We start from the raw sequence: 17,086 nt of genomic DNA, 5'->3' as shown, positions 1-17,086 counted from the left end.
ATTCTTTTTTCAAAGGCATTCTGTGTCTGTAACATTATCATATCTGATTAAAACAAATCCCAGACAAATTTCAAGAAAATACAGAACATTAACATCATCTCAAAAAGTTCCCTCATTACCTCAAAAAGTTCTCTGTGCTCTTTTATGGTCAATCCCCACCCCAATCCCTGGCCCTAGGCAATCACTGATGCTTTCTGTAATATAAACTAATTTTGCCTGTTCTAGAACTTCATATCATTTCACGTAAATCAAACGGTATGTATTCTTTTCTTGTGTGTATCATTAGATCATTCCTTTCTATTGCTGAATGATATTCCATCCTATAACCATAATACAATTTGTTTATCCATTCACCCATTGATGAGCATTTGAATTGTTGCCAGATTTTGGCTCTCATGAATAAAATTGCTACAAATATTTGTGTCCAAGTGTTTGTGCAGATAAACACGTTCCTATCTCTTGGGTAAAAGGCAAGGAGTGAAACTGCTGGGTGATATATTAAGCGTGTTTAACTTTATAAGCAATTGTCTGTTTTCCAAAGTAGTCATACCATATATCATTGATTTTAGAAAACCATCTCTTCTAAGCAATGATGGAATTCATATTTCCAAGATCTTTACATAAATAAGAGGACCTAAACACCTTAACACTCAATACTGTCAAAAAATAAAAGCTTATAGTACATGAATTCTGACTAAAAGTAGTATTTATCATTTGCTTAACTGTAATAAACACTTATTCCCATCTCAATCTGTCATATTTAAGAAACAAATAATAAAATTCTTAAATTGGAACTAAAGGATTACAAAAGTTGAAAGATAATCTACAGAATAAATTTTGATCCACTTAGAAAATTCTTAACTGCTTGCATTAATATTTGTATTAATATAATGTATTAATATTTGGCAATCTTCTTCCTTTCCTAAATGGTTGTGTACAGCTAATGAGTTCAATAAAAAAGCACTTCTTTAATTCAGATAGCTCTGAACGTCAGCCACTGACAGTAAAATTCTTCACAGAGTCTTCCTAGTGACTAGCTTAAGACCCTCCAAGGCAACTTCTTTTCTAGGTAGAGTCGGGGAAACTTTGGGAGTAATCCTATTTCCTCTAATTTTTTAGACCTGTTGTTAAAGTGGTCACATCAAATGCTCACTACTGTTCCCCAAATGAAAAACCCTAAAAGACTAGACTGACTTAATTTTTAGGATTATGTTTCCGCCTAATTTCAAGTACACAAGAGTTAAAATGTTACGGAAGGATCAGTGAATTGAGTGGAGAGGTAGATGGTTTGACTGAAACATCTTACTTCTTACCTTGGACAAGTCATTTAATCTTTTCCTCCATTTCCCCAAACTAGAAAAGGAGAGATGATAACACTTAACCCATTTGGCTGAAGAAAAGATGAAAACTAGATGCTATGTGTTGAAAATACTTTGTAAAAAAAACTGTTCAAAAAAGCAGGATATTACATATGTTAATAAAGTTCTCCAGGATCCTTTCAAAAGAAAATAGTTACTACTATCTTTGGCATTTCCAAGGAAAAAAAAGGGAATATACTAGGATATATTTAGAAATACAAACATTATTTCCAACTGTAAGATCTAATCATTTATCCTCATAAAATGCTTGCACATACAGATTACTTGTGTTCCTTAACATGCTACGCATACGACTAGACTAGGCAGGTTACAACGTTTGGGAGGGCATTTTTCTACCTCAGTAAAAATCTATGCAGGAAAATATGTTCTAGCTTTAGACACTCATTTCTTTTCTCTTTACAGGTTTTCTGTAAAATTTCTTTCAACTCCTGTGCCTCTAATTACAACTCTATATTTCTAGTTCCCAGGTTCCAAGGTGAAATGTTCTCTGCTTACATTTCTCCAGTTGGCTACCTGCAAACTAAACGAAGCTCCTGCCTCCTCTGAAGTACTTCTCAAAGCTCTCGCCTCCACTCCATCCCCATTACTGCCTTAGGTCAGGGCTTGCTGGTATCACAACAGCCTCTTAAACTGTCTTCCTGCCTCCAGTCTTGCCTCTTTCCAATCTATTCTCTATGATGCAGCCAGAACAATCTTTCCCTTTTCTTCAATTAAAAATTTTAACTTGTTTCTGATTTATTGAGGTATAAGTGACAAATAAAATTGTACATTTAAAGTGTACAATGTGATGATTTGACATATGTAAACTTTAAGAAATGATTACCACAATCAGGTTAATTAATATATCCATCAGCTCACATAGTTGCCCTTTTGTGTGTGTGGTAAGAACAGTTACGTTGTGGTGAGAACAGTTAAGGTCTACCCTCTTAGCAAACTTCAAGAACCCAACGTGATACTACCAACTATAGTCACCACACTCTACATTAGATCCCCAGACCTTACTCATCTGATCTTCCCCAGAGACAAGCACTCTCAATTATTAGAGCTAATTCTTCTGGTATTTATATCTCCATATCTGTCAATAATGTACTTATAATCTTACTGCTTGATTGTTCAGTTTTAGGCAGTATCTATTGATGTCCCACTGTGAAGGATGAAGATTTATCTCTATTTCTCTCTCAATCAACAAAAATCTTGCTTAATAATTTTTCTGAGTATAGGATTCCAAGTTGAAATTTAACAGCATTGTTCCACTCTCTTCTGGTTTCCAATGTTGGTGTTAAGAAATCCAAAACTATTTGTGATCCTTTGTATGCAATCTGTTTTTATTTTTTTCTCTATGGAAACGATGTTTAGAAATTTCACAATGAAGTGAGTCCATTGTCATCCATTTGTCAAGTGGGCCTTCTCAATCTGGAAACTTGTATTTCAGATCCTGGGCCATTTTCTTCAATTATTTTTCTGAGATTTCCTAACTTACTTTTCTCTGTACTTTTTACCTTGAACTCTTATTATTCAAATGTTTACCCTCCCTGGATGGTTATACTTTTTTTTTTCTTTTCCCATGTTTTATCTTTTATTTTTGCCTTTTCTGGAAAAATTCCTTATCTTCCAGTGTTTCAATTGAGTTCGACTGTCATCTTTACCCAATAGCCCACGAACGGTCTTTTTAATGCAAATCTAATCATGTTTTTCCCATGCTTCAAGTCCTTCAGTGGCTCCCTGTTGTCCACAAGATAAAGCCCAACCTCTTTTACACAGCACAGGAGGCCTTTCACACACTGGCCTGTGTAGTTATCACCACTACATTATTAAGAGCTGCTTCTCAGAAGTCGGCCAAATAGGCCAGCTCTCACATGCCTCCACGATTCTTCATGGAAAGGCCTTCTTCCCCTGTCTTGCTATATAATTCCTACTCAACTCCTTTGCAATGTCTGCCTGGCCAATTCAAGAAATTCCTATTGATCTGTCCATTATCTTCCAACACACTTTGACTGCCTCATTCTTAGCATGTAGCATCTCTTTAAATCTGTCAGTTTTCCCTTTAAGTTTGTGAGTTTCTTGAGGGCAGGGACAATGCTATATTTATCTTTATATTTCCAAACCTAGAAGTCACTGGTACATAAGAAAGTTTAATAAATGTTTATTGAATGAATAAATGTCAATAATCCTGTAAAAACAAGAGTGTGAGAAATTAACAATACCTGCACAGTTCCATAGAGTGCTTTTCATACCATTTAAATCTTTTATTTTCAATGGATAACTTCTAAAATTCTGAGTCATTTTTTTAATGAATAGTGATTTTTGAAATCTGAAGCAATGTCTTATTAATTTTGCCATTACTATACTTTTCCATAACTTAAAGTGACAGATAATTGACTAAGTTAATTTTTTCAGTAATAAATTTCCTTTGATCTCTACAGATTGCTTGGTTGTGTTAAGGACTGAACCACTCCTAAAATGATTTTAAAATAATCCTAAGTAAATGAAAAAATGTCCTGGTTTCTTCAGTTTCTCTAGTACCAGGCTTGGGGCTTTTCAGTACATCAACACTGTTTTAAGAATCATCACCCACAGATAACAAGTCTAAGGAAACAATGATTCCCAAGATTATCTATAAACAGAATATATTGACAATGCTGCTTTCCTGTTAAAAGGCCTTAGTACATTTTAGTTAAGTTTAAAAAGACCCAAGTTTTAGGCAAGTTTTAACAAACAGACATCCTTTCATTTCTCATTTATTCAAATATAAAAGATGCAGATATAAGAAAAATGTTTGGTTCTTTCTAAATCAAAGAGAGCATTTTTGGAATTTCTAGCCTGGCTTCTCAATGCTAAAAGAATGAAGAAGTTGTTCAGGCCAGTGAGGTGACCATGATAATGAAGATGAAAGCATTTCAAAAAAGAACTGAACCATCTGGTAATAAATGACACTCAGCAGTAAAACAAATACCATAAAATAAGGAGTCTGTCATTTACATATCCGTGATATAGATACCTATCATGAAACTGTTCATTATTTCATTCCCTTCAATCAGTCTGGCTGGTGGCGTTTCAATCAGTTTGGATTTAATTTATTACTTTGAAATGATCATATTTCTATCATTCTTGCTCTTCTCTTGTCTACACTGACAAAATCATCTGTAAACTAAGCAGGTTTAAAGAAAATTGATAAAATTTTTTTTTTTTTAAAGATTTTATTTTTTTCCTTTTTCTTCCCAAAGCCCCCTGGTACATAGTTGTATATTCCTCGCTGTGGGTCCTTTTAGTTGTGGCGTGTGGGACGCTGCCTCAGCATGGTTTGATGAGCAGTGCCACGTCCGCACCCAGCATTCGAACCAACGAAACACTGGGCCGCCTGCAGTGGAGCGCGCGAACTTAACCACTTGGCCATGGGGTCAGCCCCAAAACTGATAAAATTTTAAGATCATTTTGGATTCCTCACATTCCTTTTCTCTCAAGTTTTAAATGATGAGTTTTGGGTTCATCACCATAGACCCATTGGCATACTCTGAACCAACTCTATTTCCACCTCCTGACTCTCATCCTCAACTACTCACAACACTGCCAGTATGGTCCATTTCTCTCTCAGCTCTGCTCCCATCTCTAGCTTTTTCTTTCTCTATAGTTCCTGCATTAAGTTAAAATCTGATCAATTAGCTAACAATAACTGTTCAATTAAAGGAATACCCACTTCTCTGCTCTATTTCCTGCTAACTTCATTCATGCTTTATATTTTTTGATGTTCTTGTGGGTGTGTGAACTGCTGCTTAACAAACGATTCTGGTGATTTTTTGTCCTCTTTTAAAATTATTCAAACTTGCATCTTCTCCTTGGAGCACTCTAGTCACAGATTTACCTTTTCAGCATCACCTAAATTTTTTTTATTCCCTGCCCCCGATGGCATTTTTCTAACACTTAGGTTATCACAAAATGATGACTTCCAACATGGAAAAAGCTAAATAAAAATGAACAAGCCTCCCTTTCATTTCATAATCCCAATTCCCCTCCTCAGAGGCAACAACTGTTAGCACCTTTGTGGGTACCCTTTCAGAAACAGTCTGTGTGTATATTACCTAACATGTGTAGAAATATGCTCTATCTCCTTTCTGCCCTCCTCAAATTAGAGCAGACTGTACATGCTACTCTTTTTTCATTTAATATATTTTCAAGAGCTTCCCATATCAGCACTTATGGATCCTCTTCATTCTTTTTAAAGACTGTATAGTATTCATGCATGGAACCCCAATTTATTAACTAGTCACCCACTGACTGACAATGAGATTATTCTCAGCCTTTTGGTCTTAGAAACAAGGCTGCAATGTGCATTCTTATGCATATATCTTTGCTAAATGTGCAAGTCTATCTGTAGGATGAAGTCAGAGTCAGAAATTTCTGGGCTGATTTAAAATTTTTATGGATATTGCCACATTGTCATTCAAAGAAGCTGTATTGATTTATCCAATAATGTATGAAAGTACCTCAAATCACTATTTGCAAAAATTGCCCCAGGAATTTTTCAATCAACTGTCTAAAAGCTTCAGAGACTCTAGCATGCCTAGATACTTTTTTCAACTCTAGCTGAAAACACAAACTCTGCTGTTTGTTGAAATACACAAACCCTGATAATAAAATGAAAACCAAGTTTCACATCTTAAAGATTTAGAAGGGTGACTGTTTATGGGAAGTCCCTGACAGACTAGAAAAGGGAAAAAGAGTGAGTTGTAAGAGTCCTGCTGCCCAGCATCCCCCAAAGGAGGCAGGCATTACTATCACAGAGCAGGGCCCATTCGCTGGTGTCAGCACATTCTTCCTATGGAAATGAAAAGACTAAGTGATTTCCTAATTGAAAAAGGCAAACCAGATAAAATAATATGAGGGAAAAAATCCTACATATATGAAAAACTAGCCTTTAAAAAATGTTTTTCTTTTCAAGACATTACAGGATGCACAGGTGTAGTTTAAAAAATAATTTCATGGTATAAAAATGGTGCTCCTTGGGGGCCGGCCCAGTGGCGCAGTGGTTAAGTGAGCACATTCCGCTTCGGTGGCCCAGGTTGGCCAGTTTGGATCCTAGATGCATATGTGGCACCGCTTGGCAAGCCATGCTGTGGTAGGCGTCCCACATATAAAGCAGAGGAAGATGGGCACAGATGTTAGCTCAGGGCCAGTCTTCCTCAGAAAAAAGAGGAGGATTGGCAGATGTTAGCTCAGGGCTAATCTTCCTCGAAAAAAAAAAATGGTGCTCCTTTGTCTAATATGAAATGGTGTCTTGACTGAGGTGCTACCAGCTGAGGATCAGGTGAACCCAATTAACCCAGTTTTTACTTGTCTGTCCTAAGTGGTTTATTTTAGATGTACACTACTCCCTCAATCCTTTAGGGTACACAACATGAAAAAACCATAAACAGGCTATAAAGGTCATGACATTAATTTTCCTGTCACTCTCATGCTTTAAATAGGCATCAAAAAAACTAAAAAATCTTGTCCTCTGGGAAGGAAGGCAAATCTGAAACTAATTATGGTAGTTATTATTGTAATACTATTAAATTAAACACTGTGACCCTAGCTAAATTTATTTTGGTACTTTTTGTTAACGAATAAAACTTTCCAAAGAAGATTACTGCATCCTCTCACAGAGCAAAATGACTCACTGGAGGACTAGCAGAACAAAGCAACCGCTCAAAATCCTAAATGTTTACTCACCTAAAGCTTAACTAAGAAGTTTCATAAACATATATGGAAGCTTCTGCAGAAAATGCTCTATCTGTTATAAAGCTTTATTTAAGAAGAAAAACTCAACATGGGTGGAGCCAAGGGACTTAACTGTCATGGGCAGTTTTCACTTGTTTGTTGTTGTCCAACACTTCTCCTGTTTTGTAGTTCAGGTTCCCACCTCCTTATCAAGACCTGGCCTGGGCACCAGGTGGGACAGGAAGCTGCCTAACCTGGCACTTGGGATGTATTAGCTGTGTGTATCCCCTAGTGCCCTAAAACTAGAACAATACCCACACTGACTCTATTTGACTTGTTTCAATACTTACAAATGCTGGAGGAGAGATGAGGGCAGAGGACAGTGAGTGATGAGTTTGGGTGGGCGGAAAGGAAAATTAGGCAAGGAGAAGGACTATGTACTAACATCCGTGTGGGACTAATGAGCAGGGAAAAGATGAACAAGCAGCAATCACAAAAGGAAAAGAAAGTGGGAGGAAAAAGTACAATGGCAACATTATTTTAAAAGGAGAAATGGCATGTGAAGAAAAAATCACTTAAATTCCAGTTTGTTTAATATCTCAGAAGACACAGAAAACAACTGAAGAACTAGTTCTAGTTCTTGATGCACTCTATTGCAGTTAGAAAAGATACTTACAGGATATTTCGTGCCTTGTTGATAGTTTCAGTTTTTAATTGAAGTAAAGCTGATATATAATATTATGTTAGTTTCAGGTGTATAGCATAGTGATTTGACATTTACATACATTACAAAATGGCTCACCACTATAAGTCTAGCAACCATCTGTCACCCTACAAAGTTATTACAATATTATTGACTATATTCCCTATGTTGTATATTACATCCCTGTGACTTATTTATTTTATAACTTTGTTTGTACCTCTTAATCTACTTCACTTATTTTCCCCAACCCCACCCACTCCACTCAAGCAACCACCAATTTGTTCTCTGTGTCTCTGAGCCTGTTTCTGTTTTGTTTTGTTTTCCAAATCCCACATATAAGTGAAATCATATGGTATTTGTCTTTCTCTGTCTGACTTATTTCACGTAGCACAATACCCTCCAGGTCTAGCCATATTGTTACAAACGGCAGGATATCATTCTTTTTTTATGGCTAAGTAAAATCCATGTATATATACATACCACATCTTCTTTATCCACTCATCTATCAATGGACGCAGTATGGCAGTTCCTCAAAAAATTAAAAGCAGAATTATCATACGATCTAGCAATTCCACTTCTATATATATATCCAAAAGAAACGAAAGCAAGATCTTAAAGAGATATATGCACACACACCTACATTCATAGTAGCACTAGTCACAATAGTCAGGAAGCAAGCCAAGTATCCATCGACGGATGAATGGATAAACAAAATGTGGTATACACATACAATGGAATATTATTCAGCCTTAAAAAGGAAGGAAATTTTGACACGTGCCGCAACATGATGAACCTTGAGGAGATTATGCTAAGTGAAATAAGCCAGTCTCAAAAAGACAAATACTCTGTGATTATATTTATATGATGTATCAAGAGTAGTCAAATTCACAGAAACAGAAAGTATAACAGTGGCTGCCAGGAGTTACGGGGAGGAAAAAATTGGGATTTATTGTTAATGGGTATAGAGTTTCACTTTTGCAAGACAAGAAAATTCTAGAGATTGGTTGCATAACAATGTGAATATACTTAACACTAGTGAACTGTACAGTTAAAATAGTTAAGATGGTAAACTTTATGTTATATGTTGTTTACAATGTTTAAAAAGTAAATGTGATTATACTACTGATAAAAAGCATAGACCTTGTAAACAATTAAATTTAGGTGAAAATGGCAATCATTCAAGGTGTTGTAAGTGTGCAAATCTTTAACATTTATTGGAAGCACACTGGACTTTAGCCAGGCATATATTTTTTTAATTGTGAAGAAAAATAATAAAATTAAAGAATGTTTACAAAATATACAATATTTATACTAGACTTATATCTACGTGAAAGAAATGATGTATTAAGAGATTGTATAATGTTTTACTAGTCGTCTGATGATAGAATATCTTCATATATAGCATTATACACGGGACTTCCGTGTGTTTTTTGAAGGAACATATTGTGTACAAAACTAGTTACTGCCTGTAAACAGGAAGTACCAGCCCAGGGCTCCTCAGGCCATAAGCTTGTCAACACAGCCACTCTGAAGATTGGATCTGGTTCATTTCTTTTATTTCCCCAAAACATGTATCACCCCATGTTCTCTGTGAGTTTATCAGAGAGGCAGGGGGTTTCCAGGCAATCTTTGCTCATGAGGCTACCTTAATATTAGCAACTGGCAAAAGACCCAGTGTTAAGGAAAGTGCCTCAGTAAATAACATCTTCTCAGTTCCAGGTTGGCTCAGGTGAGGTCCCCTCTTCCCCTTCAATCCACTGCCACCCTGGCCATCATCCCCGCTCCACTTCCCAGGCTCTGGCACGATGGAAATTGAGTGGAAGGAATCAAGTTAACCCAAGCGGTTCCAGATTAAATTAACTGTAGGCATCGCAGAGATTAACCATAAATCCTTTTATTAGATTTGAGATAAAAGCAGCAAGGCCATTTATTCTTGGGCTCCCCAAGACCTAGGTCTGTATTCACAGCATCAACAGCAAAACAAGCAGACATGGGTGGGTGGAGGTGGGTGGGGGTGGGTAGGAGGCAGTGATCTGGGGCATGCAGGGCCTTGCTGGGCTTCTCCTGGGACCATTCAGTTTCACCTTAAGGATCTAGAACTCTGGAAAAGATTGCACATCTACAGATCATATCCTCTAACAATCACACAGCATGAAATCCAAAATTGAAATACAACTAATGGGAAATCTTTTCTCACTTTGGTACACAATCTTAAATACTTACATTACAAAATCAATTGGTTGACACTGTAAATTCACTAAACATTCAGTTTCCCTACAAATGACTAGGTAGGGGGTTAATTTTAGTCTAAGTAAGTAAAGGCATATAAAAATAAAAGGATGATTTCAAAGGATAAGACACTGCAAAGGATGGCTGCCTCTGGAAAGAGAACTGGGAAGCACATTTGGGAGGGAGACTGACATACCACTGTCTTCTCTTTTGTAAGCCTTTTGAATATTTTACCTTGTGGATGTAGTACTTAAAACAGCATTATCAACAATAAGAGAAACAAGAAGAATGAAGCAATCTAGAGAGACAGGTGGTTCTCAGCAAACACTGGCAGGGAAAGATGTCCATGAAATAATGTTAAGTGAAGCAAATTGTGGAACAGTGGGTATACTCTGATCCCATTTGTCTTAAAAAAAAAAAAGTTGTATTCCCACAGAGAAACATCAGATTGTCAACAGTTACCTTTAGGACTTGGGTTGGTGGAACTTCCCCTTTCTCTTTGTAGAGTGTGTGTGTATGTGTGTGTGTACACACATACATATACACATAGTGTGTATATATATAACTACATAACTGTCTATCTTTATGTTAAAAACAATAACTGTTCTAAAAGAGAAAAAAAACCTAGTTAGAATCAACTCAAAAAACACCTTTCCATTTAAGAAGGATAAATAGATATTTTGATTTTCAAGCGGTAATTAACAAACTAAACAGTAGTCTTTTTTCGCTTTGCATTTTCCTCATCCCAAATTCACAGTGACCATTACACTTAAGTAATTTTCTGTGAAAATCAAATGTACAAGGTTCATAATCAACCATCTAATATGTATCAATAAACAGCAATCAGTAGATTGCGCCTCTATCAGTTAAGAGGGACATTAGGTGTACTTCTTGTAAACTTCTTGTTTCAATACTTTTGCTAAACTCAAAATAATTTCAGCTTAGTAACAGAAAATTAAAGATGGATTTTCAAAGTCAGCTTAAAACTAAAAAAAAAAAAATCCAAAGAAACAAATTCTCTCACTTCCCCTGATTAGTTTAGGTCTTCTTAGCCTATGACCTCATTGCACACTTTCTTTCCAACACTGACCATACCCATATTAATTTAATGTCTGTCTTTCCCGACAGACTCAAAACTCTACAAGGGCAAGTCCAAGTCTGTCTTGTTCCCATCAGCCCCAGAGCCTTGGAGGGGATAAGTCTTTTTTTAAAAGTATTTGATGAACATACTTGGAAAGATAGGAACCTAAACAAAACGAGTTGCAAGATTCACAGATACTCCAGGGCCAAACAGATCCTAAATAAAGATTATGTAACCAAGCAAACAAAAAAGATCCCTATCATAGTGAAAAAGAGCATAACGACAGAAGAAAAGGTTATTTGCCTAAATGATCAGTGTGACAAAATCAAAGCATATGTTCTCTGAGTACAACTGCCAAAAGCCTCCAGAGTTTTGGCTATCTTATAAATATTAGGCTCTGAGTCTCAAAGCCAAAGCCTTGAAAAAAATAACCACAAATAACTTCTGAAATGGGATTATAATACTATACGCTTAAGGTATGTTATCTTTGAAAAATTCACCATATTAGCAGATTATTTAAGAATTCACTATATTTCAATAATCTTTTAATAAGAATGATTGGATGGCAAATATCCTTAAACACACGCATGCGCACACACATGCACGCGCACACACACAGTTGGGCTTTTGACAATTCTTGAGAGGAATCCAAATCTTAATACTCTTTACTGAATATGTATGGTTTTTGGCATGTCTACACTTACGCAGTCTACTAGAGTTGAATTAAGTCTACTCATGAACTTGTATGCCAGTTTCAACAGACGTTTAACCAAGGTGGAAAGTTATACTTTTACTAAATCGAAACAAAAGTTTTTTGGCCACAAGAATAACTAATTAAAGTCATGTGCTTTCTTCTGTGAGCTTACATCCTTTGTCAAAGCAGGATAGTGTAGGCATGTGTTCATTCATTCACTCAACATAACTAATGACTAAGAACCTCATAAGCCAGGCATTAGAAAACGTTTTCTATCAAAGGCCATCTAGTAAATATTTTGAGTTTTGTGGGCCCTTAAGCCTCTGTGATGACTACTCCTTTCTGCTATTGTAGCTTGAAAGCAGTCAGACAATATAAATGAAGAAATGTGGCTGTGTACCAATAAATTTTCAAAAATTTATGGACATTGAGACTTGAATTTTATACAGTTTTCATGTGTCACAAAATATTATCTTCTTTTGATTTTTTTTCGGTAATTTAGAAATGTAGAAACCATTCTTACCTTGCAAGTCATACAAAAATAGGCTCACTTTGGCCTGTGAGCCATAGTTTGCTAACTCCTGACCTAAACCAACTCTTTAGTAACCTGGTTTAAACCACTTACTACCCATGTAACCTTGTCCTTACTCCACCAAAAAGCCCAAACAATAAACAAAATTTTTTAAAGAGATCATAACTTAATTACAACATCTTAATTTTCAAGTGGGAGTTAGAGAGCCATTTTATTAGTATAACAATAGCGGCAGCAACTAATATTTATTTTGAGCTCACTACACCCCAAACAGTGTTCTAAGCATTTCAAATGCATGCTAATTTATTTAATTCTCACTACAGCCTTGGGATGGGTATTTTATGATCACCATTTTACACATAAGGAACCAGGCACAGAGACATTAAGTAACTTACCAGCTAATAAATAGTGAAACTGAGGTCTGAGGACAGGCACTGGGTCCTGCTCTTAACCACAACTGCCTCTAACATCAAAAATTTCCCCACTCTGTAGAGAAAAGGGAACCTTCATACACTGCTGGTGGGAATGAAAACTGGTGCAGCCACTGTGGAAAACAGTATGGAGATTTCCCCCAAAATTAAAAATAGAAATAGCATACGATCCAGCCATCCCACTACTGGGTATTTGTCCAAAGAACTTGAAATCAACAATTCAAAAAGATTTATGCACCCCTATGTTCACTGCAGCATTACTCACAATAGTCAAGATGTGTAAGCAACCCAAGTGCCCTTCAATAGATGAATGGATAAAGAAGATATGGTGTGTATACACACACACACACACACACACACACACACACAATGGAACACTACTCTGCCATAAAAAAAGACAAAATTGCCCCATTTGCAACAACATGGATGGACCATGAGGGTATGATGTTAAGCGAAATAAGCCAGACAGAGAAGGACAAACACCACATGATTTCACTCCCATGTGGAAGATAAACAAATACATGGACAAAGAATAGATTAGTGGTTACCAGAGGGGAAGAGGGTTGGGGGAGGGTGAAAGGGGTAAAGGGGCACATATGTATGGTGACGGATAAAATCTAGAATATTAGGGGTGAGCACAATGCATTCTATACAGAACTGATATATGACAATGTACACCTGAAATTACACAATGTTATAAATCATTATGACCTCAACAAAATAACTGAAAAAAAAGAATCCCCCATTCTTTTCTTAAAGGTCCCATTTCAAATGACAATTCTCAGAAATTAAAATGCACAGTAGAATAAGCAGGGAGACGCCTTTCTTGTAGCAGTTACAGTATAACTTAAATCACACCCAATTTGCACGATCTGTTTTCTTCACCAGGTCTTTACCTGTCAGTCAGGTCTTCATGCTGACATTCCAAATCGAAGTGGATGCCCAATAACTAACTCTTCAAGGGTCATATGGAAAAACTTTTAGGTTACAGATTAAAATTTATTTCAATGTAGTCTTAAATTGCCAAGGTGGCTTTCAGAAATTATAATAAAACACTTATCGTTCTACATAACTGCAGAATAAAAACATCTTTGAAAAACTTGACATTTTAAGACTTCGGCTGGCCAAGGAAATAAGAATTGCTAAAGCTGAATCCATTCCAGTTATTCCTCATTGGAAGGCAGTTACTTGCCAGAAAATTATTTCAGAGTCTATTTTCATTACTTACATCAAAATGAGGACACTTAAATGACAGATGATCTCTACAGCATTGGGGATCATCAGCAAGGCCAAGTAAATTACAGTAAGACACTGAGGATGTAGACTAGGACAAATGAGACTCCCTGAACAAAATCCATCTGGCAAATATAAAAAAAAAAATTGTCTAGTTTCCTCAACATCTTTTTTACTTTCCCCAAATATTTGCTGTCAGTAAACTGCATCGTTCTATATTATGTGTGACTGTGTTAGTAGGAAAGAACTATTTCTCAACAGAAAAAAAAAATCCACTCGTTACTTGAAGGTGTTCCTAACAAAGTGTATACTGAAGGGGAATCTCTGGCTTAGAAACGGACTTCCAACACTTTCACTTTCAAAAGTCCAACATATAGGAGTCACGCCTTATACCTCTCTCCCTCACTTCTCATATCTAGTCTTTCACCAAATTGTGTCAATTTTACCTCCTAAAAAGCCCTCAGATACACCACTTTTCTCATCTTCACTGCCAACTACTTGGTGCCAGTTGCTCTATCATTCCCTGCCAGGACCACTGAATACTCTTTTAACTGCTTCCACTCCTGCTCCTTCTCCAACCAACACAGCCACAGTGATGTTTTCAAAACACTCATTAGAACATGCCATCCCAGAATGAAAACCATTAGAAGCCATAACATGTCCATGAGTTTTTGCCCAATCTAATCTTGGCCTGCTTCTCCGTTTCATTCTGGACTCCTCGCCCTCATTTCCTGTGTCCCAGCCACACTAGCCTTCCTTCAGTTTTCTGAACATACTGAGGCTGTTGACAGTCTCAATACATGCTGGTCCCCCTCCCTGTAATGCTGCTTTTCTTCTTAATAACTTGGATTCATCCTTTGGCTCTCAAGACCATATCACCCCCTTAGGAGAACTGTCTCTGACTAGTCTGGATCAGATACCCCTGGAATAAGTCTTTTCCCTCAGAGCACTTATCACAATTGTAATTTTAGTCAGATAATGCCTAGTACCCTCAACAGACAAGACGCTCTGGAAGGTAGGGCTCACATCCCTTTATGTTCATATGGTTCATATGGCACAATAACAGAACACCTAGGAGGAGCTCAGTTAGTATTTATTTATATTTGTGATATAATTCACATACCATAAAATTCACCCTTTTAAAGTATACACAGTTTAGTGGTTTTTAGTATTTTCACAAAGTTGAACAACTATCACTACCATCTAATTTCAGAATATCCCATCACCCTAAAAAGAGAGCCAGCCCTGATGGCCTAGTGGTTAAAGTTCAGCACACTCTGCTTTGGCAGCCCAAGTTCAGTTCCCAGGTGTGAAACCACAGCACCTGTCTGTCAGTAACCATGCTGTGGTGGTGGCTCACATAGAAGAACTACAAGGACTTACAACTAGAATATACCAACCATCTCCTGGGGTTTTGAGGAGGGAGAAAAAAACCCCAGGAAGACTGGCAACAGATGTTAGCTCAGGGCGAATCCTTCCCAGCCAAAAAAAAAACCCCTAAAAAACCATATTCCATCACCCTAAAAAGAAACCTCATACCCATACCCACTAGCAGTCACCCTGTCCCCTCTTCCTGGAAATCATTAATCTACTTTCTGTCTCTCTAGATTTGCCTATTCTTGAAATTTCATATAATGGAATCATACAATATGTGGCCTTTTGTGTCTGACTTCTTTAAACTTGGCATAATGTTTTCAAGGTTCACAAAAGTAGCAGCACTGAATGAATACACCACATTTTGTTTAGCTATTCATCAGTTAATGGACATTTGGCTTGTTTCCATCTTTTGGCCATTATGAATAATGCTGCTATGAACATTTGTGTACAAATTTTTGTGTAGATATACTCATCTCTTTTGGGTAATATACTTAGGAATAGAATAGGTACATTCATATAGGTTTAGGCCAGGTCATAGGATAACTCTATATTTAACCTTTTGAGGAACTGCCAGACTGTTTTCCAAAGCAGCTATCTAGTTAATATTTCCACCAATAATTTATAGTGTCCAATTTCTATATTTTCTTACTAGTTAATGCTTATCAGTAAAGAGCTAATCCTTAGACTGAACCTATAGCGACAGTAAGAAAAATGGAAACTTGATTCAAATGGATGTAAGCTTCAGTGTTCTTATGGGAAAATTAGGAAGAATAGTCCCTAATTCCTTGCTGTGTGTGCTGGCTTATGAGAACAAATATGAGTGAACATGTCCCAGAAGAGGCTTACAAAAAGGCAGGTCACTATGATTTTCTCTAAATGACTCTTGATTCTCCTAATTTAAATTTGCCTTGAGCCTTGCTCACACAAATGGCACTTACAGATTTATAATGTTTGTCTATTACTGGTACAGTCATCCTAATGGTTGTAACGTGGTATATCATTGTGGCTATTCTCTAATGACTAATGATGTCCAGCAATGTTCCATGTGCTCACTGGCAATCGGTGTATCATCTTTGGAGAAACACCTATTTAAATCCTTTCCCTGTTTTTAAATTGGGTTATATTTGTTGTTGAGTGGTAGGAGTTCTTTATATATTTTCGATACAAGTCCCTTAGCAGATAAACGATTTGCAAATATTTTCTCCCATTCTGTGGGTTGTCTTTTTACTTTCTTGATGGTGCCCTTTGAAGCACAAAAGTTAAATTTTGGTGAAGTCCAACTTATCTTTTCTTCTGTTGCTTGTACTTTTCATTTCAATCTAAGAAACCATTGTCTAATTCAAGGTCATAAAAATTTCAGCCTGTTTGCCTTTCAGAGTTTTATATCATTTTAGTTTTAGCTCTTATATTTAAGTCTTTGACCCATTTTAAGTTAATTTTTGTATGCAGTGTGAGGTAGGGGTCCTCTTTCAATCTTTTGCATGTGGATATCCACATTGTTCTGAGACCACTGGCTGATAAGACTATTCTTTCCCCTACTGAATTGTCTTGATACCCTTGTTGAAAATAAAATTACCATAACTGTAAGGGTTTATTTTGGACTCAGTTCTACTCCATTAATCTATATGTCTATTCTTTCGTCAGTATCAACCTATCTTATTTTTTGTAGCTTTATAGGAAGTTTTGAAATTGAGAAGTATGAGTCTTCCTTTGTTTTCTTTTTTAAGATTGTT

The 17,086-nt window shown here is 36.5% G+C and overlaps 1 protein-coding gene across 22 annotated transcripts in view; it reads right to left on the bottom strand.

Annotated features, from left to right (window-relative positions):
- Positions 1–17,086, bottom strand: part of ZNF438 (zinc finger protein 438) — a 186,225-nt gene that overhangs the window by 42,568 nt on the left and 126,571 nt on the right. For 5 of the 22 annotated variants that reach the window (XM_070255478.1, XM_070255482.1, XM_070255491.1 and 2 more), the window contains exons 4-5: positions 8,257–8,305; positions 1,314–1,353 (exon numbers count right to left, since the gene is read on the bottom strand). The exons of 12 other annotated variants lie outside the window; for them this stretch is intronic. In XM_070255478.1, coding sequence (XP_070111579.1) covers positions 1,314–1,353; positions 8,257–8,305 — 89 coding nt within the window. The remainder of the gene's footprint in view (positions 1–1,313; positions 1,354–8,256; positions 8,306–17,086) is intronic. 5 more of the 22 variants (XM_023632032.2, XM_070255496.1, XM_070255490.1 and 2 more) reach the window with 2 other exon arrangements.

This window comes from Equus caballus, chromosome 29, assembly GCF_041296265.1.
Source record: "Equus caballus isolate H_3958 breed thoroughbred chromosome 29, TB-T2T, whole genome shotgun sequence".
In the NCBI taxonomy this organism is placed as follows: Eukaryota; Metazoa; Chordata; class Mammalia; order Perissodactyla; family Equidae; genus Equus; species Equus caballus.
This window is presented reverse-complemented; position numbering and strand designations above follow the sequence as displayed.